We start from the raw sequence: 24,853 nt of genomic DNA, 5'->3' as shown, positions 1-24,853 counted from the left end.
CCCACCCGACTTGAACTTAAATAAGAGAATATTATTTCAGGTCTGTAAAAGTATCTTGTAAATAAAATTAAAAAATTATTTCTGACTTACAAGAAAAACTTCTTGTAATTTAAGTGCCAGCATGACTGTCACCAGGTATACCCACCAGGCATGATACAGGTGGTAACTCTGCAAACATCTCCACTGACCCTGCTGTGCACTGAGAATGTATCAAACCAGCAGGCCCTGGTTTGGGCAGCACAATGATTGTAAAAAAAAAAAAAATTGTATATTTTATATATAACTAACTACCTTTCATCATTCACCATTATTTCTATTGTAATTTAAAAATATTTTGGTTCCAGGGAATAAAAATCATGCTTTATGATTTTTATAAAGAAGAGGCACATACAATTCAAGTTTTCTTCAATAAAATACTGACCACCTAGTTTGTAGTACTGTGCGTCTTTGGAATCTTGTGACTGTTGTGATGGCTAACCCAGATAAGACTCGGACAAGCTTATAAAACTAGCCAATTGGCAACTGGCATGTCCTGTTAAGATTTCAAAGCTTTGGGATACAAGCACTATCACAAGTCCAAACCAAAGCTAACTGCATTATATCAGGTAGGCAGGGCCTATAAACCTTCCATCAAATCCCACCCCACAAAAACAAGAAAGGCTTTAAACCCTGAAATTAAAAAGAATAAAGATGTTTATTTGTTTTACAATGAACATTCCAAGAGCACTTATATAAAATGTATGGTTCAGAATTTATTTTAAACCGCTTCTTAGTTCTATCATTCTCTTATATCTTCCATTCCATCAGTCACTACTGAAGACAGTTTAAAAACTACTTTTTTAAAGCCAGCACAATAGGTTCAGGATTCCAGCTAGTGTTCAGGGTAGACAGGCTGCTTGGCTACAACTAGAACTAAAAGCCATCTCCTGTGAGTTCCTCCAGGATTCCGGGGCGTGAGCTCTATAACCCAGCTTTGCGGGTGGAAGGGCTATGCATCACAACAGATGACCTTGGCCTGTGAAAAGCTTGTTAGAGAACAAAAGTGCGCTCCTCGCATGGATGGTCTGTGACAGCGGGTGGCCAAGTGGCCCACTCACACTTAGAGGGATTGAAGAGGAGTCCACAGGCTTAAGAAAACTGCTTCCAACCAGACTACTGTGTATTTCCAGCTTAAATTAGTGTTCTAGATGATAAGCTTAAATAAAAAACGGAAAACAAAGTTAAAATATGCCAAAGGTGAGCACATAATCAAAATAGATTCTTTGGATTAAACCGTCATTAAGACAGCTGGGATATTTGGCTTGATTTTTAAAGAATATTGGTGGCAATGTCTCATTTTAAAAATCACACTGCTATTAGAGGTCTAGCAACTACCACAGCACTTCATTGTCAAAAAGCCACGATCGGTGTCATGATCAGAAAATAAAGCAGAACTTCAGTGTTATTTTCTTTATAAAGTGACTGAACTCCAAAAAATATAAAAGATCATTTGCTTTAAAAATGTCAGCTTTGCCATATGGTGTTCCCGAGATCTGTCCTCAAAAACTTCTCAAGTTTTACCATCCATGGAGTCTTTATTCGTGACTGAGACCCATCTGTTGTTTTCCATCTGAAGCTGGAAAGAGTTAACATAGTTAATTTATTCTTTACTTTCAGAATGAAATTTGTAAAATTAAATAACTATTTTCTTTTGCATTGTCCTTTAAACTAGTTTTTAAAACGTGAGAAGATAGAAAACTATCTCACCTTCTTTAGTAGTTTAAAGCAAAGGGAGAGAAGCTGAACCAAAATAGCCATCATCGATCTTGTCTTTGTAATACATTTATCAACCTATAATGACAAAAAGTGAGCAAATCAAACTCCTTTACAATGGTTACTTCAAAAGACTTTATCACCATTTAACTTTTAAATGATAACGTTTCTCCATTATGGAACTTTAAGGGTTCTTGATAACCTGAGGCCCTAGAACACAGATGCAAGGATTGTTGCTGGTTCTTGTGCCCAGTTCATGAATCCCCAAAGAACGGATGGAAAATCAACCTGTTCTACTTTAGGCTATTTTGGGGCTTCTCTAAGCATTTCAAATAGTGGCAGTGAACCCTCTACTTTGTAATTCCTCCGGCACCCTGCTTTGTGGCACTCCAATTAATTCCCTATGAATGGAGCCTCTACTCAGGAGTCTGTGCCTTAGACATGTGCTGACGTTAGGATTTAAGGGAAGTGACTTAATGCTATGGAATTAGGCATATCAAAAAAGCCGATTTATTAGGCGAACCAACTGCTTCTTGGGGTCATTTAGAACTGCAGATAATAGGTGACTCACATTCATGGCAAGAAAAATAGAAATAAATTGCTCTTCTGTGGTTATTAGCTTTTTATTTGAAGAAAAAGGGCAGGAGGCTAACCTGCTAAAGAAGTGCCCAGGTCTCAAGTGCCTCCCTGGATAGCCCACCCTCACTGATACCTTTAGAAGCCCTTGATTCTGCACAGGTGTCTTGGTTATTGTCTGGAGCTGGTGGCATAGAGGGATTAGCTTGTTTATTTCCAGGAGAAGCATAAGCTTGTCGTCATCTTTCAGCTGAAATGTAATTTGGGAAGTTATAACATAACTCCAACAAATTCTATCTTTCAATCTTAAATAATATACCCCCAAAGTGGGTATTCATGACATCACCACCAACACATTACCTGTTTTGAGAAAGCTTGTGCACTTGAAGCAACCTTTAAGCCCTCTTCAGCGAAAACCTAGTGGGAAGAAAGAAATATAACTACTTTCAATGTACATCTTCTGGATAGTTGGCAGGAAAAATACTCATAAAAGGCCTGTCATGGTGCACATACGTTTTCCGTTGCACCCAGGAAAACACAAGATTTCAGTGGTATCCAGAAAGTTGCTTCCCCTAAGGAGGTTCCTCTACACCTGGACACTTCCAAGCACTCGAGGGTCCATGGACCTATGATACTTAGCAGTACAAATTGTGTCTGAACTTCTGGAAGGATCCAAGCTCACCCTGTAATACCCCTAATTATAAAAGGGTGACGAATTTTAGAACATGAGCCGATAAGGCTTAGAACATCCCTACTTCCAGCTAAGCAAGATAAAATTTGTCACCCACACACATTCTTTAACCAGCCACTTCAGGGGAGCAATTCAGATTGGTTTTTGCCTGTTCACCACACATTTCACAACCCAGGAGGAGAACAGGATGATGGGGAAAAAACAGTGACAAATGAGTTGGACTGATAAGAATATTCAGTTTAAGTGAAAGATACCAGGGGAGTAAAAAAATGAAGACTTAACTTTAAATGGCAGCAGTAAGAATGAAGTGAACAGGACAATCTGAGAATGATTTGTGAGGAAAAAAACAACAAAACAGGTTTTGCTCATAAATTTCCATAGATGAGAAATATGAATGCGGCAATAATTTTAGGGATAACTCACTTCTCTGTCCAATAGCCTTAACACATGCTGTCATTAGATAAACTGATCTCAAGGTCAAATCATCCTTTGCATCCTTCCCTCTCCTTTAAAAGGAAGACCAATGAGTTTTATACCGAGCTTCTAAACAAACGGATTGATTCACTCATATATTCCTCCTCATTCTACATTACCACTTTCTATTTTACCTATCTCTTCTTCCCTTCTAGCCTATAAACCTTTTGAGTGCAAGATCCACATCAGTCTCATAGTGTGTCTTGGTGTTTTTTTTTAAAACCAGCATTTTTGTAATTCTTTTTATTATTATTATTATTATTGATTTTTTACAGAGGGGAAGGGAGAGGGATAGAGAGTTAGAAACATCAATGAGAGAGAAACATCGATTAGCCGCCTCCTGCACACCCCACACCGGAGATGTGCTCGCAACCAAGGCACATGCTCCTGGTCGTAATCGAATCTGGGACCCTTCAGTCTGCAGGCTGACACTCTATCCACTGAGCGAAACCGGCTTTGGCGTGTCTTGGTTTTAAAACCACCGTAAAGCTGATTACTTCCAAACCTCTCTCTCCATTCCTGAACTACCCTGATATCAGTCTTTAGCAAAATAATGGTCAATTTCCACCCTGTAGATCTGGTGTAGTCTCTTGGTGTCCCCTATCTCAGCAAACAGCACTACCATTTACCCTGTTGATCAAGCCAAAAAAGCTTTATAATGTAGTCAGATCATGCTACCTCTCCTCAAAACCCCCAAAGAGTTTTCCTTCACACCTGGGGGAAGAAAGTTTCTTCCGTGGCTACAGAGATGTCATATGTTACCAGTTTCTTTCCGGCTCACTCCATGTCATCTACACTGGCCTCCTTATAGATTCCCCCAGCCTAGTTTCATACCTCAGGCAGGGCCTTTATACTTGTTCTGTCTGCCTCAAATAGTCAATCCCAGGATATTCATCCATCTCACTTCCTCAGTTACTATCTCTATGCAGATATTACCTCCTTAGAGATGTCTTTTCTGATAGCCCCTCTATCCCCTCTCTGTGCTTATCTTACACACTTTCATCTCTAAGTCCTTACAAACGGGCATTATATACTCGTTATTGTCTATCTCCTTCTATTAGAATGTAAGCTCCACGGAGACAGGGGCTTTGTTTTGTTCACTTTTGTCCATAGAGTCTGACCCACGTGTCCAGGGTTTGACATATGGTACAAACTCCATCAATAGTCAATGAACAGTTTATGTTAGCAGTTTGTAGGCAATTCCACAGGCATCAGTGTCAGCTCACACAAGAAGAAGGTGAGGAATGGATCTTCAGCAGTGAAATACCTACTTTGCTGTGTATGACTTGGAATGAATCTAGAATTTATTCCAACTGTTTCAAGAGAAAAAACTCATTTCTGTAAAGTCAACTTTACAGAAAAATCCAGAGAAATATTTCTACAATTCTTCTGACTCAGTGGACAAACATCCTCTCAAGCTGCACCTCCCTTTCCTCGAGAGGCCCAGGGGGAAGCATGGGGAGGCCAAAGAAAGTGGTATAAAGGTGATTAAACTGACAGAAGCAAGAATGCTCTTGGTTCTGGAGGGGCGGACAGACTGACATGAGAGTCGGGAAGATAAGAAGAAATCTTGTCATCTGCTTGTCATTCTAAAGCATCTACCGAAGCGAGAAGAATTAGAGATGGGGCCATGTGCAGTTCCATTACACACCCAGGGCACAAGCGTGGGTGTTGGTATACCTGTCTCTCCCTGATTGCCCCAAATCATCAAGAATATGGAAGAAAAAAGGAGACTAACGTGTACCGAGTCTGCTCTGATAGTCTCAAGTCTATGACTGATTCTTTCTTGTATGTTATCTCATTTAATCACTAGCATTCATCTAAACAATAATGAAGAGGCCAAAAAGCCTTTGAGCATTCAGGAAAACATGAGAGAAATGCATCTGCTGACAGCATAGTTTCACCTACTTGGGATAACCTAAAACTTATTATGTCATCTATTGACTATCAAAGCCCATTCTACTTTACTCCTATTATATTTAAGGGTATGTTTTCAAAAAAAAAAAAAAAAAAAAGCTCCATAAAAAGCTACATCAAGCTCTCTACTTTTCTTTCACTCTCTGTAGTACACATGTGTGCATAGGTAAGCACACAAACATGATACCATAATTATTTAGAAATTAGTTATTATCCATTTTAGCCCAGAATTGAAGTAGCAGCAAAAAATGGAAATAAAACTTACCTCTAATTGATGAATTAAATCCTGGGAAGTTTTCAATGGCCCCTCTCCCCTGAAATAAATGAATTAATAAGAAGGTAAGAAAAAGTCATTGCCTGGGAATTGGTTTTGCAACATTAAAGTAATAAAACATTTTGTATATTAAGAGATCCCAAATTTTGAAGAATAAAATCATAAATATTATGATTTTATTCTTAAAGCAACTTTAATTATTATTTCTTGGACCCTTAAAATTTTTTTTTAAATATTATACATCTTAATTTTACAATTAAAAAAAAACTTATATATCACAAATTATATTAAAGTTTTATTTTTCCTATTTTTCTCATTTCTCATTCCAATTTCAACTCAAGGAGTTCAGTTGTCTTTGATAAAGTATGTTATTTAAGTTTCAATTCTGAGTCTGTAAAATAATCGTAATAATATTTGTGTACCTCATCAGAAGGTTAGGGAGTATCAGATTGAAAACCACCAAGAAAAATTAGATCCTACAAATGAACAGTGAATTACCACAAAGAGCAACACAATGCATGAATCTGGACTCACAAGGCATGAGTTGGGAGGCTAAGAAGTTTATATAAACCGTTAAGACAACATTAAACAATAGCCTGAAGAAGAGCTATAAAATTACCCAGGAAAACTACAAAACTGGATACTGCGAGGTCCAACAGATAAGTCTCTGAAAGAAGCAACTAGATGAGATTGGTAAACCACACAGTCTTAAGGGAAAACAGAAAGAATTGGAGAAAAAAACAGGCCTACTAAATATGCTGGTAGAAAACAAAGCCAGCTCGAGGTTGTACAATTCTTTTAACAAGACTTGCCCAAACAGCACAAGGTGTTATCTATCCATCACAGAATCTGATTTCCTTGTCCTAAGATTCAGTGTTCCAGTCCAATAACCATCTTCGAGCAACAAGTCCCATTCCACAGAACTTGAGTGTTCCCTCCCCCTCATAATGCAACCCCTCATGCTTCCCATCTCTGAGTGATGCATGTCATCCTTTATCAAAAACCACTATTCTGACTGTGAAGCAAAAAAAAAAAATGCTGACCATATCATCCTGAAACATTCTGAAATAAGAAACAAGAAATAAAAGGGGAATGGCAAACAGGAAAAAATCTACTCATGAAACTTTTCTTAGGGCAGATTTTATATATCAGACTATGTTCATTAATAATGTATTTCTCCAGTTTTTATCAGTCAAAATAAAGTTTTTTAAAAGATCTGATTTTTATCACCATGAGATTATTAGCATGATTCCAGCCAAAAGTAAAGATCTTTGTTATTTCAGTTTATCTATGCACATTTTCTTGTTGAGAAAACAAAGGAGTTCTATTTTACTTTCTTTTGTAGACTTGACTTAACAGATTTTTAAAAGATATGAACTAAAGAAGGTCATAGTGCTGGGAAGACTTAATCCCAAGAGAAGCTCACTAAAACAATTAAGAACAAAGGAAGGAAATCACCAAAGAGGAAAGGTCACCAATGATGGAAAATATGGTAAGGTGTTAACAAATGACTGCTCAACACAGAAAAAATGGCTCAACTGTCATTTTTCCTTTGCCCTCCAGAAGAATGGTTTATCTTAAAAGAAACAGAAGACACACACAAAAGGGAAATGAATGCTGAGTCCTCAAATTCTTTCCACTAGTACACATCCCTCCCTCATGTTCCCATCCCACTGAAGAGGTGGACATTTATTTATCCTCTCAGACTTTCTGAAAATAAATTGGACATGGTAGCTCTTTCTTTTCTTTTTCTCTTGAAAGTAAAGCTACCTTACAAAGATTCCTGCTCTTTCAAGAGACACAGTCTGTTCCTGTGGAGTAAGATTTCTTAATTATAGAATTTAATTGTTAAAATCTACCAGCCTGTGGATATAAATTGCATTGTCTATTATCAGCTTTACCAGTATAAATGTAACTGCCCCCCATCTGCCTAGTCCTCTGCTTATTTTTGTATTTTGTTCCGACGCTGGGTAAGGAAAGGGAGCTATTTATTGAGCCCCGATGCCCACACAGTAGTAGAGAGCCTACCAACTTTAATCAAGCAGCTTTAATCTACCAACTTAGATTCCAGACTAAATGGGTTACATTTCAGAATACTGAAACAACGTGCAGGTGTGAACCACTGCTGACAATATTTCAAAATCAAAATGAGTAAAGGAGAGGCCATAACATTAGATAGATTGAGTACTTTCTGGTTCTTAAAGATAAAAAAGATAGATTTCAGAAAATTAGTGAAATGTTTGAAGTCATTCCAGGAGAAAATTCTAGAACAGACTATTGAGCTGATAACTGATATTTAGCAACATGGTATTACTATCATATACACATACTAGTATACATTATTATACCATATAGGAAGGTTATTATAATGGAAGATTTTGGAATATTTGCTCAAGAGTCTTATGATAATTGCAAAGTTATTGAAAATCTGTGCTACACAATAAACAGTGACTCACAGACATTTGGCACTCTGTTGAGGTGGTAGGCCTAATGGTTCTATTATTTGATCTGTTTCTAATCAATCATTTATATAATGATTTAAAAGGCATGTTTTGTAAACTTACTGATGCTGGCTGGGTTGATGTATAGGATAAAAAAAGTAGAATCCAAATTTTGAAAAGAATGGGATATAAACCTAGAAGAGGATCCCTACTACATCTAAGTCTTAATCGTGTTCTTGTTGCTTTCACATAATTGACATAAGAACGACATATATAGACTTCTACCATGCATACCAAACTGACTCAACCTATCAGTGATTTAACATGGCATTTTTTTCTCTATACTAGATATTAAATTGATTTTATTTTATTTATTTTTATTTTTTTATTTTTTAAAAATATATATTTTATTGATTTTTTTACAGAGAGGAAGAGAGAGGGATAGAGAGTTAGAAACATTGATGAGAGAGAATCATTGATCAGCTGCCTCCTGCACACCCCCCACTGGGGATGTGCCCACAACCAAGGTACATGCCCTTGATCGGAATCGAACCTGGGACCTTTCAGTCTGCAGGATGACGATACTCTATCTACTGAGCCAAACGGTTTTGGCTTAAATTGATTTTAAAAGATCAAAATATATTTACCTAGTAAATAAATATACAGAATAGGCCATCTTGGACATGTTCCGCCCATATCGAACAATCTCATTTTCCTGATTCTCCCACTTCTCAATCTCGCAGTTGGCATCGGAGGTGAGCAAACCCAGCTTAAGTCCAAGCTTTGCAATCTTGGCTTTCTCCTATAAAATATGGAGAAGATATTTTATTCACAATAATTTTGTTATTACCGATGTAAGAGGGAGATTAGAAGTAAGATTATGAAAAAGAAAAAGGTCTCACCTCAGAGTCAGACTTCTCTGGCTTTAATGATTTCAGATTTCCATTATTCTTCTGTGACATTAAAAAGATCAAGATAAAAGATTAAGGTCACTGTGAGGAAATACAATAGTACTAGAAAGCATAATAAGACACCTGTAATAAAGTTGTAACCTAAACATTTTCAGCACACACTTCTTAAAGTATATTAAGTTGTTTAAGTTAAAACAAAGAACTGACTGCAGGTACTCTGCCACTATGTGAGCTCAGCTTGGAACAGGTAGGTAGTTAGAAGTCTGGGGTGAGGGAAATGGAGCAGAAGGACCAAAGGACTTGGGCATTTTCCCAGAGTCGTTATTATAATTATTCTTCTGAAATGATGTAATAAAATTAGCTACCCTCTGTAGAGGTCCATCTGCCCCTAGCGTTATGATTGGAATTCAACGCCTGTACCTGATGTGCCTTTGAGGGCTAAATTTCAGCACCTCATTTCTCTGACATTCTGATTCCCAATTCTTCACCCAGCTTGTATGGAAGATTATATACAGAATTTAGGTTTAATATTTGAACCAACATGTTGGACATGCCCCTATATTTGAAACAGCAAATCTGTTTCTATGTGAGCTATTGGAACTCAGAATCTATTTCCCCTGGGAAAGCAGAAAACACTGTCCACCAGTTAGGTTACCAGGCTTACCCGCAGGTGCCTATTGACTAGACGGATAGAAAACACTACTCATAGCAATGGTCCTTTGAAAAATATGTTCAGAAGTCCTCAGTGATGGCAGACCAGGTTGGACATCCCTCTCAAGCTGAGATCTGTTGGGAGCTCCCATGGTTGGGACAGGAGTTCCAGAACAGCTGGGTCCAGAAAATGCAAGGAAACTTTTTTTAAAGGAAACAGTTATTTAAACAACTAGAGGCCCAGTGCACAAAATTCATGCACAGGTAGGGTCCCTAGACCTGGTGGCCCTGATCTAGGCCTTCTGGCTGCTGACCAGGGCCTCCTTTCGTTCTGCACTGCCCTCTGGTGTTCAGGGCACTTTATAGCAAGCGATTGAACTCCCAGTCTCCTGATTGACCTCCCAATGGGATACTTTGAATTCAGCCTTTTATATATATAGACACACAATCACAATCTCTTTCTCTCTCTCTCTCACTGAGAACACAAAATATAAATTATAATAAAGCAAAACACTCACGTTCCCACTTAAGAAACAGATCATCACCAACACTTCTGAGGTATAGGTGTACCTCTCTGTTTTTGTTGCCCTCATTATTACCATGACTTATTACTTCTAGCCAGCTACTGTGTCACCAGTTTTACTGTAGAGCTAAACATCCCCAACTTTTCCTTTTTTTCTACTCCATAGTTTATATTTGCTCATTTAATATAGCCCTTTTGAGGTTTTCTAATGCTCCTTGCATTAGAAGAATTGGGAGAAGTTAAAGGACAGAAACTAAGTACAGGGAAACTATAAGGTTACACACACACACACACACACACACACACACACGCTGCCTCTTATGTTCATTAGAAAATAAATGGAGATGATCAATGATCTCTTTGGCTCCTCCTTGTAAAATTGCATCATCTGTATCTTCTTTCTTAACCTAGTAGACTACAAAGCAATTAAGAAAGCATTTAGAAAATACCTACAGGTTTTTAGGTTTTATTTTATTTACAATTTTATGTACCATGTTTTCTTTGAAATTGATTTCTGTTTTCATTGTTTTTAGGTTTACTTTTGCAAATTATTGTTAAAGTATTTTATGAAGATACAGGAAGGGAATTGCCTGAAAAGGTACAGAAACCATCTTACTCATGCAACAGAGCTTGCCATCTAGTGGACACTACTTTGGAATGCAGTAAGGTACATCAGCTTCAGTTATATAAAGCTGTACATTTCAAGTCTCTAAATAGAAATAGCATGGCATAATGTCATCAAGGTAGGAAACATTAAGAAAGTCCCTCGTCTATAGAAAATGATTACAACATGACAATGTGAATTAGATAAGAGATTGAAGAACAAAAAGACCTCTGACTTCAGATTATGGCTTCTTATTAATCATGCAATCTGCTACCTATTCCCTCAACCTCCAAACCCAACACAAATAATCAAAATATGAACTGAAACTAGACTTTACTCAGAATAACAACTATGAGCAATCAACATTTAATATCCAATTTTTAATGTCAGTTATTGGGGGCTGAGTTGCAATAGGCAGCAAGAGCATAACTGAATTCTGAATAAAAAACATTCTGAAATGTACAAAACTACTTACCAGGGGCTTGGGAAGTGAAAGGTAGCCATACTTCTCTCCTACAAACAACATATAGAACTTAAAACAAATTTTCTATTATTCACATCTAATTTAAAAACATTATTAAATAAACAGGAATGTCAGCCAATTTGTTTTAAAATGTTGGCTATTAATCACATATGATTGAGAAATAAAAGTGTAATTTGATGGTGAACACAGAGACTGTCAGCAGTGCATCTTTTTTTTTTAAATATATTTTATTGATTTTTTTATAGAGAGAAAGAGAGAGGGATAGAGTGGAAGAGAGAGGATAGAGAGTTAGAAACATCGATGAGAGAGAAACATTGATCAGCTGCCTCCTGCACACCTCCTACTGGGGATGTACCCGCAACCAAGGTACATGCCCTTGACCGGAATCGAACCTGGGACCTTTCAGTTTGCAGACCGACGCTCAATCCACTGAGCCAAACCGGTTTCGGCCATAATACCTCTTTAAAAATGATCTTAATAAGCATGAGAAGAGGGCATAATCATACTTATGGATAATTAGCTTAGGGGAGCAATCCTATGTTATCTACCCTTGTGACCCCCTGCAGTGCCCATGATCCTGAAATGTTCACACTTACTCTCCAAAAGGGAAAAAATAGCCAACTGTTTCAGTGTTTCTTATTTCTCTAAGATACAAAAGAATTAAAGAAACCAGAAGGTAGGGATAAATAAACCCGTAAGAGAGCCTTTATATAGTCGGGTCTGCTACGTTCCCACTCACAGTCCCTAGTACCAGCAGTTCCACTCCCTGAGGCCCTCCTTCAGCTACTGTGCTTGGCTCTGCTCCACATTCCTGCCCTCAGTGAGACCCAGAAGGCTTGACGATCATTGCAAAACTGATCATTCTTGCCAAGTAAGTTGATAAAATAAAATAAAAAAGATGAATCTGAATCATTTTATAATTTTTTCCACACAAGTCTAATTATTGCCATTAATTTGAAGCAGAGCAAGAATATATTGACTCAATTATGCTTAGCTATTATATCAATTTAAGGAGGCTATCTCTGATGAAACATGTTCTAAACATTAGGAATAATTGGAAAAACAAATATTTAGGGAGCACATACTTGGTACAGATATTTGTTTTACAGAATTATTTTCAAAGCACTAAATCCTTTGTTTAATACAGCCTAAATCAAAACCATAATTGTGCCCTCTTTATTTCTGAGTTTATACTTCAAGATCAATTAAGCTCACCATTAAGTCCCAAAGGCCCTCTTATCTTACGAGAGTAACAAAATGATTTCTTTTGAAAACCTAAATGAGAAGTGCTGTTCCCGTTTTTAATATTCAGAGCTTTTCTGCATCTCTACAAAATAAAACAAATTCCCCAGGGACATGTAAGCCTCATCATTTCATTTCACTGAAGATGTGCTACGTTACTCCCTACGAGAAGGCTAGTTAGCTTTTCTGGGCTCAACAGGGGCTCTCTACGACATACTTGATCAGAAAAGAAACCATGTCCCCAGAGCCACTTAAAACGAATCCCTAACCACTGGACAGTCAGATGATTGGCTAACCTCGGGAGTGGGATTGACAGATTGAAATCCAAACCCAATCGTCAACTTCAAACCCTTCTTTACTTTCACATTCAATCACCAAATCCTATCAATATTATTTGTAAAACTCTCCTGTTATCAGTCCTCTTATTTCCATGTCTATTACCCTCGCACCATCAACTCTTGTCTGGATGGATCACTTCCATGTTCCAGACTCATGTGTTCCCCAAATAAGCTTGTATTTATCCACAAGCATGTTCCTCTTCCTGCACTCCCCATGTCACTGACCAGCACCCTATGCATCCAACCTGCCAGGTGATGACTTACACGCAGGGCTATGAGACAGGGCTACCACACATCCTTAAAAACTGAGCTTAGTCATGTGAACTCTAACATGGGTCCAACAGAACCAAGGAAATGCAGCTTCCTTAAAGCGGGGATAGAGTCTGCAAGCCAGGAGAAGGCTTCTTCCTGACATCTGTCTAAAATAATCTCAAGTTCTAAATGCTGCTACATATTCATCACTAAGGGAAAGTCAAGTCTTTATCTGGTCCCTTCTAATATGAAGGCTACGGAAGTTTGGTGAAAAGACAAAAAGATCAGCTCTAACTGGTTTGGCTCGTAGAGCATCAGCCTGTGGACTCAAGGGTCCCAGGTTCGATTCCGATCAAGGGCATGTACCTTGGTTGCAGGCACATCCCCAGTGGGGGGAAGGGAGGGTGCAGGAGGCAGCTGGTCGATGTTTCTAACTCTCTATCCCTCTCCTTTCCTCTCTGTAAAAAAATCAATTTTATATATATCTATATATATATATTTTATTTTTTTTTAAGATAAAAGACCAGAAGACAAATATTGATTTTTTTAATTCTTTTTTTAAAATACCCTTTTATTTATTTCAGAGAGGAAAATAGAAACGATGAGAGAGAATCATTGATCGGCTGCCTCCTGCATGCCCCACACTAGATATCGAGCCCACAACCTGGGCATGTGTCCTGACCAGGAATCAAATTATGACCTCCTGGTTCATAGATCAACACTCAACCACTGAGCCACACTGGTCGGGCTGATTTTTGAGTTCTTAAAACAATCCCATGAGGCCCAACTGTGAAATGTGAGTGTCTTGAGTAAAGAGAACAATGACTGAACTCTCAGAATGACTCAAGTATGAGAACACTTTCTCATCGCTTAGCATGTTGTTTGCCACTTAATTGGTTGGTTCCATGATAGTTGCAAATATATCTGATAATTTTCCCAATTGTGAGAGTCAACATGTGCAGGGCAGAGCTCTGGTGGCTATGACAGTTGTAACATGAGTTATTACAGCGGCAGAGAGAAGTGGGATCAGAAGAATACCCTCAGCGCTGGGTGGCAAGCAGTGGGCAGGTACAAGGTGAACAGGCAGGTCTGTCGTAACCACAGAGCAGGCAGAGCAGCCCCATGACAAGGACTCAGCCCAATCAATAACGGCAAACTCAGAGTTGGATTTCGTGGGGTAAAGCTTTTCTTAAGAGCTTCATGATAAAAAGCAAGGATAAAGAAAGGCACTGTAGGAAATTAACTCTATCTCAGTGAACCCCACATAAAGATGTCGTCTGATATCTTTACCAGTTAAATAGTGGGTGTTCCATGGATAGAAAGCAGCAGAGTTTTTTCCTCCTAAAAAGGAATTTCTGTTTCGCCCTAAGGAGGTTAAAGTAATCCTGAAATTTTTTTTCAAAAATAGGTTTTTATTGATATTAGACAGAGAGCAAGGGAAAGAGAGAGAGAGAGAGAAAAACATCGATGAGAGAGAGAGAGAGAGAGAGAAACATCGATCACTGCCTCCTACATACCCCCTACTAGGGATCGGGCCCGCAACCCGGCATGTGCCCTAACCCGGAATTGAAGCAGCCACCTCTCTGGTGCATGGGACAATGTTCAACCAACTGAGCTACACCAGCCAGGGAATTCCTGAATTTTTTAGGATAGGTTACCCAAACCTAAAGAAGAGGTCTATTACATAATATCCAGCTTGAAAGTCAAAGAAACCACAGTGACCATGTAGTCTAAAATAAGTCTGTGACTTTTCCTGTGTCAAGTCTGGCCTATCCGCTGTGGGTGCAAGTGCTAAGAAAGGCTGGGAGCCACTTCTCTTCCTTTCCTAGCCAAGTCCGAGGGCTAAGAGATCATTCTCCTGTAAATGCGGCTCAGTTACCTCACTTTACCTTTTAATGCATGAAGCTTGCCTCACATAAAAACCCATGTAACCATAAATACTTTACCCAAGCATCAAAATGATATGCCATTCAGACTAGCCCTCACAGAAATCTTTAGATGTACAAGCATGGTAAACTTTTATTATATTTTATAAATTATGATATATCTATAAAGTCTATACCATTCCGATTTTTTTAAGCATATCAGCAATTATTCTAAGTAAATATTTTCAAAAATATGTTTGAATGTCCTTAATCAGTAAAAAAATATCTAATTTGATATTATTGTGACTTTAAATGCATTTTATTTTAAAAACTAAGCATGCTTGATACTAACAAAAGCCATTTGAAGGGAAAATTATATAAAAATGCAAACAAATAACAGGACACACAGCACAATGGGAAATAAACAAAAATCCCAGTTGATGTTAAAATAGAAAGTAAAAATGATGCCCTCCTGCACATTGTACGGTGTGATTCTACATGTTGTAGAAATAATGAACTTACCCACCATAGGAAATATTCCCAGGTCAGGTGGTCATCAAGGAAAACGATTCCATCCAAGTGGAAGGAAAGCAATTCAAAAATCAAACAACTACATTCATTTCATTATGAAATTAGTAGAAATAAATCAGATAATCACTGAGTTGCAGAAGATATTTGTACTAAAACTAAAAAACAGTTTAGAAGAAACATAAAATGGCTTAATGTCAAGAGGAAAACTAGAATGCTAATATTAACTCAAAGAAATCTACTACGCTGTTGTACAACAAACTTTACTGCTTCGATGCTAAATAAAGGACAAATATTATTTTCATGATTTTTTGTGGAAGACATCTTACTATAAAAGTAACTCAGGATATGACAAGATAATTCATTTTGCATCTGAAGTGTGAAATTGAAAAACTAATAGCGTTACAATAAAATAAATATATTTCAATATGTGGACAGTCTCTCACCTCGTTTCCCTTCAAACACATCATTGATTTCTCTTAGCAACGTTGACATGTCACTAATTTGGGATTCCCATGCTTCACAAAATACATCTAGGTTTTCTTTAGCAATTTTACTAGTTGGATGCAATGTCAATGTTTCAGCAGCAGAAATTATCTGAAGAAATACAATATAAACAAGTGTGATTTTCAAAATCTTAGCACTTAGAATCAATGCAAGACCAAACTTAAGTGTGTACTGTCCAAATCAACTCAATATACAACTATGAAGTAATTTCCACTGATAAGCCTGTTGGCCAATGTGGAGATACATGGTAGGACAAAACTTACTGTTTCTTATAACCCTATCTACAGACAAACAGTATGTGTTATTCTGTACAAACCTTGATTTCGGGACTAACTATATTTTGTGTGTGTGTGTGTGGGGGGGTGTGTTTTGTTTTTTATTTCGAGAGTACATTTATTAAAGTGGGGACAGTGAAACCAGGAAGGGTCTAGGATAGAAGAAGCCACAGGAGAGAGAATGGGATGGGCTGCTTTGGCTCTCTAGAAAGGTTATGGGAAAGAAGTGAAAAGAAACCATAATTGGCTTCTCTTGAATGAGCCAATCTCAATCCACAATGGACTGCTGTCAGCTCACTGTGGAGTCAAAGAAAAAAAGAATTTGGGGGCAAATTTAGGGGGGTATCCTGGGACGAGCTGCCACTGCCCATTGCTCCCCTGGTTGCCAGTCTGGTGGGGACCTTCAGAGTAGTAGTAGTAGTAGTAGTAGTAGTGGTAGTAGTAGTAGCATTGGTGGTGCTGGCAATAGCAGTGGTGGAACAGTAGTGTCGGTATCAATAGTAGTGGAGTAGTAGTGTAGCTAGATAGCAGTGGTGGTGGCGGCGGTATTGATATTATACGTGGTAGAGGTAGTAGTAGTAACATATGCACACAACTATGAGTACATTGTAGATATATTCTTGAGATACCATGTTAGGTGTTTGACATACTACATTGATATTAATCCTCAAACACAGACAAGCAGCCCTCGCTGGTATGGCTCAGTTGGTTGAGTGTCCTCCCACACACTGAGAGGTTGCTAGTTCAATTCTGTTCAAGGGCACATGCCTGAGTAGCAGGATGGATCCCCAGAAGGGGGCGTGCAGGAGGCAGCCAAAGGATGATTCTCTTTCCTCATTGATGTTCTCTCTCTCTCTCCTTCTCCCTTCCTCTCTGAAATCAATAGAAATTTTTAAAAATGAAATTTAAAAAAAAAAGGAAGGTCGACAATGGCCATGCGATGGTTACACCTCCACAGTAAGGACTGGACTGTATGAGCAAGGAAGAAAGTCACTGGAGAGCTCTCAGAGACTGGCATGTCAAAGTTATGCTAGGTTCAAGGAAACTAGAACTAGAATGCTTCTCCTGGGGGGCACGGCTGCATGGGCACAGGGCTGACAAGCTGGTGGCAACCTTATGAGCAGAACACGGTCCCCATCTGCAGGGAAGGCAGAACTCTGGGCTGGCCAGCCAGGTTTTATCACTGCTGCCCTCCTCACTGGAGCCACGGAACAGCGTGTAACCTGCTCACTGTGCCTAGCACTTTAAAGGAAATATGAAAATGGCATTGCTAAAGCAGAGAGCTCCAGAAATAAATATAAAGTATCCAAGAGGCATGCTCTATTTCCTAAATAGACAGATTTCCTAAAAATCCCTTTGAGAGGCAGATGGCAAAGACTAGGTAAAAGCCAAGGTGATGGGCACAGAAAAAACTTCTCAAGTTTAGAAGTTGACAACAGGCTCTATCATCATCGTGGGGAAGAAAATCCGGCTTTTCCTAATCATTGCTGCAGTAGAAACAGAAACAGAACTGCGACCAGCTGGTTGCACACAGGCAGGAGGGTCACATGCTCTTTTTTTCTTCTTCTTCTTCTTTTTTTTTTTTTTTGGTCAATCCTTACCCGAGGATATTTTCCCCATTGATTTTTTTATAGAGAGTGAGAGGGAAGGAGAGACTGGAATTGAACCTGGGACCCTTCAGTCTGCAGGCCGATGCTCTATCCACTGAGCCAAACCAGGGAGGGCGGTTTGCTTGTTTTTTGTTGTAGTTGTTTATCTCCTCTGTCCTTAAGAATAACGGGGTCAAAATGTGAATATTTTTATGGCTTGTTCCATAGCGATAGCTTACTTTTCAAACATGTTACAACAACCCACAATGTCAACAGCTTCGTTAAAGGAGATATAAACTAGGCTTCCCTTGAATGAGCCAATCTCCGGGTTGGCAGATGACCAGATAACCCAGAGGAATGCCAGCTATGTTCCGGCGCTGTACCTAGGAAAATTCCAGAGTCTGCATTTCTCTCGGTAGATTTGGCCTGTAGTTAAGCAGAACCACTTTCTCCTCCTTGCACACGATCTGTTATGACACTCAGACAAAACTCACTACAGAAGGAGCAATCTGCTGCTGGGCGTACCTGCTGGCCAGTCACCTGAAATGTCTCTTCTGCATGGACACAGGTTATTTCGAGAGGCTCTGTCCCAGATACGTGGCGCAACAACCGGCAGGTCTGCAAGAGAGCATTTCTGCATTCAACTTCCACGTTCGCGTTCTTCACAAGGCAGACTCGTTTTATAATTTATAACGACAATAAAACACGAAAACCCACACACACAAGTCTTTACATCAAGGAGAAGTTATCATAACTACATTGGTTACTAACAGAGTCTCGAGGAACAAGTAAGGGTACAGACATTTGTTTTTGTGTCCTGTCTGATCATGGCAAGGTGTTCACAGACTTCTCGGACCAGGAGCAACCTTGGAAAGGATCTTGCAGCGCCCACGCATTTTATGTATGAAGACACCCAGCTCAGAGAAGTGACTTGCCCAAGGTCTCTAGGCTAAACTACATCAATTACTAAAAGCTAAGTATTCTTCCTATCAACAAAAACCACTTTCCTTCATGGGAAATTAACTAACGTACTTTTCATTGGAGATAACACTGGATTAGGCAAGACCGATGTAATGAGTGGAGAGCCCACCATTAATATCAGCAAAAATTATTGAAAGCCTTGAGGCTTGAAGCAGAAATTTAGAAAAAAAGTATGTTTTCATCTTTTAAAAAGATTTGCTGCAGGAACCTTATAATTACCAAGTTTGCTTACAATCGTAATATTCGGCTTATAGACAAAACAGCATCAAAACTATTTTAAAAGGAGATGACTCTACACTCATTTTAAGAATGCTCCTGCCCTGGCCGGTTGCTCAGTGGTTAGAGCACCAGCCCTCGGACCAGAGAGTCTCAGATCCTATTTCCAGTCAAGGGCATGTACCTGGGTTGCAGGTTTGATCCCTAGCTCAGGTCAGGGTGCATGCAGGAGGCAACCAATCAGTGTCTCTCTCTCATTGATGTTTCTCCCTCCCTCCTTCCCTCCCACTCTCTCTAAAAAATCAAGGGGAAAAATATCCTCGGGTAAGGATTGACACACACAAAAAAATAATGCTCCTTAGCAGTTTTAAGATATAATCAAATGAAGGAGAGGAAGCTAGTCCAGTTGATCTAAAGGTTTCTTCAGCCCTAAGTCTTTGAGATATGATGAGCAGGGTATATTAGAAAATCTAAAGCCAGCTAGATGGCTCATATTTGTGCATTTATATGCATGTGGGCTAAGTCCTACCTTTTATATACAAGATATACATGGGTTGAGTATGTATTTTTTTTACTAGCAGATCAGATGTCAGACATTCTTAATAGGTGGAAGGCTTAGAATATCAATTAATAATTGGAATGATAACAAAGGTGGCAGGTAAGCACCAGTAACACGTAACAGAGATTTGGGAAGAACAGGAGAGGTTCAGAGAAGGCATTTTGTACTGGATGGCTTCTCCTTGTCCCTCCATATTTACCTTCCTTCTCTCTCAAATCTGCTTTTGTCCTGGGACACTGACCTGCGTGGTCTGCAGCTATGTTTGGCCGGTGGGAACCCCCAGCAATAGACCAGCAGGCATGAGGAGAGTAAGGGCCTTTAGCCCCATGTCCTTTCCCTGTAGGGTCACCTTGGACTGTCTCTATGTCTAGTCCTAGAACCACCTCTCAAGGTGTCTCTCTGGAAGACTCCAGGCCCTTCCAGTCTCTAATAACCACTCACCCCCACACCCTACCCCCATCAGGGTGGGCATGAGGGTGACACCAGCTCTGCTCTCACCCCAGTTACTGCACTTCCATGGTCCCCACCCCCCACCCACCGTGTATGCCACTGTAAACAGCTCCTTTATTAAACCATCTTTAGAGGATCCGAACTTGAGTGTGCCATTCTTTTCCTGCTGAGACCCACGGGCTCAAACAGAAACAAGGTCAGACAGTGCTTCTGCCTCCATAGCGCTACTCAGAGACTGAGATCCCGGGAGAATAAGGAAAAGATTACTAAGAAGTGCTTTTGTGGGTTCAGGTAATTTGGGTTGTTTTGTTTTAGAAGCCAGACCGCTGAAAGATTGGCACAGATAAACATAATACCTTTAGAATTCCAAACGAGAGAGAAAATGCTCACAAAAGTTGCCCCAAAGCTGCATTGCGTTAACATTCCCTGGTGATCTACAGCGACCGTTAAGCCACCATTTCTGGAACGAGTAAACCGATCACTCACCTCGACAAGCTGCTCTTTCTGTTCTGAGAATTTACAGGCATACTCAGCCAACCCTTCTAAATTGCCTTCCACTCCGGTAAGTTTTAACGCTTTCAGAACCACGTGGTCGGCATGGTATTTTAACAGATCCGCTGCCAGCTGCGTTGCTGTGCTGTGAAGCTGCAGAGGTGGGGGGTTAAGGGGGATGAGACAAACAACAAACCATAAGACTTCGTGGGCAAGCGCCTCAGAATCACTTTCAAAACCAAAGACCTCAACTCAGTCCCAGTGGGAGTGGACAGTTCCCCGTGGTGACGGTAGCAGTTGTGTAGACCTGGGCTGGTGATAGAACATCTGAGAGGCCCCCGTGTGGGAATTATGCTGTTTGCAGAAAAATGAACTCGATCCCTTGTTCATTCTATTATCAATCAGCTCTTTCCCACATAGCTCCTCTCTCACCTTAAACAAAAATGCTTCTGCTACTCTTCAAGTTAGTGGGGAATAGAGCAGTATTACCACATGGTATCCAAAGTATTACAAAAAGAAATCAATGGTAGTTTGTGATCACGAGTGAGTGTATTTAAATATTTTTATTGCCCTAACCAGTTTGGCTCAGTGGATAGAACGTCGGCCTGTGGACTGTAAGGTCCCAGGTTCGCTTCTGGTCAAGGGCATGTAGTACCTTGGTTGCGGGCACATCCCAAGAGGGGGATGTGCAGGAGGCAGCTGATTGATGTTTCTCTCTCATCGATGTTTCTAACTCTATCCCTCTCCCTTCCTCTCTGTAAAAAAATCAATAAAATATATATATATAAATTTATTGACTTTAGGGAGGAAGCAGGGGGGAGGGAGGGAGGGAAGGAGGAAGGGAGGGAGGGAGAGAGAGAGAGAGAGAGAGAGAGAGAGAGAGAGAGAGAGAGAGAGAGAGAAATATCAGTGATGAGAGGATCATTTATTGGCTGCCTCCTGCATGCCCTCAGGCATGTGCCCTGACAGGAATGGAACTGTGACCTCCTGGTTCATAGGTTGCACTCATCCATTGAGCCAGTTTATCAGACTTTTGAAAAAGGATCAATGTGGGATTTAGTCAATAAGGTAGTCACCACAATGTGATTGAACACCTGCATCACGGCAGGCACTGGGTTAGAGCCTGGGCCCACATGACAAATAGGACACCACCCTCCCCTCAGTGGGGCTACAGTCTATCTATAGTTGTTACCCAGAACTTTATTCTTAACACCTGGGTCGCAGGAGATGTGATACATAAAAGGGTAATAAAACCGCCAAGGTTGTTTTTGACTTTGGAGTGCATTTTAAGCATGGCCCTCTCACATGGATCTCTTTGGGTACTATTAACTACAAAGTCTTCTTATACTGACCATAAAAAAAGAAATGTGATAGGCCCTAGCTGGTTTTGCTCAGTGGATAGAGCATCGGCCTATGGACTGCAGGGTCCCGGGTTCAGTCAAGGGCACATTCCCAGGTTGTGGGCTTGATCCCAGGTAGAGGGCATGCATGCAGGAGGCAGCCAATCAACGACTACCTCTCATCATTGATGTTTCTATCTCTCTCTCCCTCTCCCTTCCTCTCTGAAATCAATAAAATTATAAACATAAAAATAATGTGACAGGTTATTTTGGGGTTCTCCAGAAAGAGATCACTTTTCATAACACTGTCCCCAGAAAAAAAAAAAATCTGACCTTGAGTGGAGCCCATTTGAATGAAGTGATTTTCCCCCCCTGGAAGTAATCCAATGTCAACTCAGATTACAGGACTTGCTATTAAATTAACAATAGGCAGTCCACATTCACGCAATCAAGTGAGAATAATTAGTCTGAAACAAAGACATTAAAACGCCCCCCTTTTTTCGGAAACAAAATACCACATGAGAATTCTAAAAGAGTTTGTTTAGCCACCAAGGCCTCAGAGAATAGTTAATGCCAGCCCTTATTTTACAGACTATGAAAAGGTGGAGTCGCTTGTCCAAGGCCACACAAATTTTACAATTTATGACCAACCCTAAGGGAGGAAGGGGGAATAAAATCAATTCGTAGTCCATGCAATGTACTGACAACAGCTTTTTAACATTATTGCCTGTAATTCTTACAAGATCCCAGGTTGTTGTTGTTGTTATACCCATTTCAGAGGTAAGGAAAATGAAGCTTGAGGAAAGCCACTCCGCCTCCGGGATTTTGTGCTCTTCAGATAGTCATCTTTCTAACAATAGTTCGGTTGAAATTGAATGGGGGGGGGTGGTGGTGGTGGTTAGGGTTTGTTTAAACCATAGAAAATGGTATCCTTCTAGGTCTAATAGGATGTGAAAATGAAGATTTCAATAGAGGTCGGTACCAAGTAAGATGTGAAACCGGTCACCATGTATATAATTTTTATTGCTCAACAATATTTCGTGTAATCACACCAAAATCCGTTTCATCAATTCCCAATGATGAAATTTTAGGTTGTTCCAGTTTGGGGCCATTATAAGTAGAGCTACTATGAGCATTCGTGTACAAGCTTTAAGACGATGGCACCAATAAAATGGTGGCTTCAAAATAACGAAGTCAAAGAAAAACTTTAAGAAATTATTTTCTGTGCACAGCGACATACTAATGCATTTTCTACATACCATACACAACATGAAAATTTCCAAAGAGTGAAAAGAGGCTAGATTTCAAACTATACTTACTTCTTTCTTAAGTTCATTGAGGCCATGACTGATTTTCAATATACTGAGTTCCAGCTCTTCAGCGATGCTTTTTGTTCTCTTGCTTTGCTAACAATTTAAAAAGTATATACATAGGGTTACCTCATCTTTTTCATCTGATGACTCCAATTTTACTTGAACTATAAATTATAATAAATTTTTAATATCATTCTGTGCATTATAAGAAAAGTAGATTTTAAAAATTCACCTGCTTATGGTTAGAATAGAAAATAGAATTTTAAGTATTTAGTTATATTTTCCCACTCTAACTATACATGGGTTAATTTCTAAACTCTAATTTTCTTCAATAAATTCATCATGTCTAAGACTCAGCTATTTTATTGATATCTGTGACTAGGATGCCCATCATCATTCTTGACCTAGTTAAAAATTAAAACACGAATCCTTTTCAAGTCCTTACACCTTCTCAGATCACACTACCTAATGAGACCCCCTTCTTATCCATGCTAACTCTCAGTCTAAGTCGTCATCCCGGTATGCCATTCTTTTTTATTCGTTTGTTTAATGTCTGTCTTCCCCACAAGGCATTGGTAAGCTCCATGAAGGCTGCAATCATATTTAATTTGCTCACCACTGAATCCACAATCCCTGGCACAGCAAATGGAAGGAAGGAAGTGTTCAGGTCTTTGAATGAATAAATCCAAGTGAAATGTCAATATCCTCAACAAGCCATCTTCATTTTTCTCCCTGAATAAAAATTCATCCCCCCATCACGCCCCCACCGAAACCAGTTTGGCTCAGTGGATAGGCCTGCAGACTGGGGGGTCCGGGATTCGATCCCAGTCAAGGGCATGTACCTTGGTTGTGGGCACATCCCCAGTGGGAGTGTGCAGGAGGCAGCTTATCGATGGTTCTCTCTCATCGATGTTTCTAACTCTCTATCCCTCTCTCTTCCTCTCTGTAAAAAAATCAATAAAATATATATATTTAAAAATCCATCCCCCTTCAATCCTCTCAACTCACACATGGTCTGTCTGCCTCTTTGGATGCTTACATCTCTCTGTACTTGCCTCACCCCACCCCACATTCTTCTCCATTGCAAAACTCTTGCAGGCAAATATTTTATCTTCTTCATCTTTAGATGGCATATAAAAAGCACATGGTAACAACTGAAGTAGATGAATGCGTGAACAATACATCTGGAATGCAGAACTGGAGATGCCAGTGCTTGTAAAATATCTGAACGGTGCTACTTGCAAATCTAAGTACTAATAGAATAAGATTCCCAACGCAGACAGCATTTCCTCACAGAAACGTTTTTCCCTGAATGTTGGGCTTACACATTTAACACAAAGCAATCTATACTTCAGATTAGATAGCCCACAGATCATTCAAACTAGACAGAAAATGCTGCTTTCATTCCTGACACTACTCTACCCTAGGTCAAGTTTTCCTGCTAGTGTGAGCATTTGCCATGCTGTGATGCCCAAAAAATAGGAGAGAAATCTTCATTCATAAATGAATGTATTAAAGGAAGTAGGCTCTGCTCTGTTCAGGACAATCCCAGCACATTCACCCTTCCTCTTCATCTTTACTGCCAAAGCTTTCCTTTAAGATGCCCAG

The 24,853-nt window shown here is 39.5% G+C and overlaps 1 protein-coding gene across 1 annotated transcript in view; it reads right to left on the bottom strand.

Moving 5' to 3' along the window:
• Positions 1-675: 675 nt before the first annotated feature.
• CTNNAL1 (catenin alpha like 1) overlaps positions 676-24,853 on the bottom strand; it is a 51,388-nt gene continuing 27,210 nt past the window's right edge. Inside the window, exons 8-20 of the mRNA XM_084899314.1 lie at positions 23,252-23,338; positions 20,587-20,745; positions 18,420-18,512; positions 15,970-16,120; positions 11,290-11,327; positions 9,028-9,078; positions 8,773-8,927; positions 5,676-5,724; positions 2,689-2,745; positions 2,465-2,578; positions 1,747-1,830; positions 1,561-1,615; positions 676-1,195 (exon numbers count right to left, since the gene is read on the bottom strand). Coding sequence (XP_084755440.1) covers positions 1,176-1,195; positions 1,561-1,615; positions 1,747-1,830; positions 2,465-2,578; positions 2,689-2,745; positions 5,676-5,724; positions 8,773-8,927; positions 9,028-9,078; positions 11,290-11,327; positions 15,970-16,120; positions 18,420-18,512; positions 20,587-20,745; positions 23,252-23,338 — 1,113 coding nt within the window. The 3' untranslated portion in view covers positions 676-1,175. The remainder of the gene's footprint in view (positions 1,196-1,560; positions 1,616-1,746; positions 1,831-2,464; positions 2,579-2,688; positions 2,746-5,675; positions 5,725-8,772; positions 8,928-9,027; positions 9,079-11,289; positions 11,328-15,969; positions 16,121-18,419; positions 18,513-20,586; positions 20,746-23,251; positions 23,339-24,853) is intronic.

The sequence above is a fragment of the Pipistrellus hanaki genome (assembly GCF_964339955.1).
Source record: "Pipistrellus hanaki genome assembly, chromosome: 11".
NCBI classification, from domain to species: Eukaryota; Metazoa; Chordata; class Mammalia; order Chiroptera; family Vespertilionidae; genus Pipistrellus; species Pipistrellus hanaki.
This window is presented reverse-complemented; position numbering and strand designations above follow the sequence as displayed.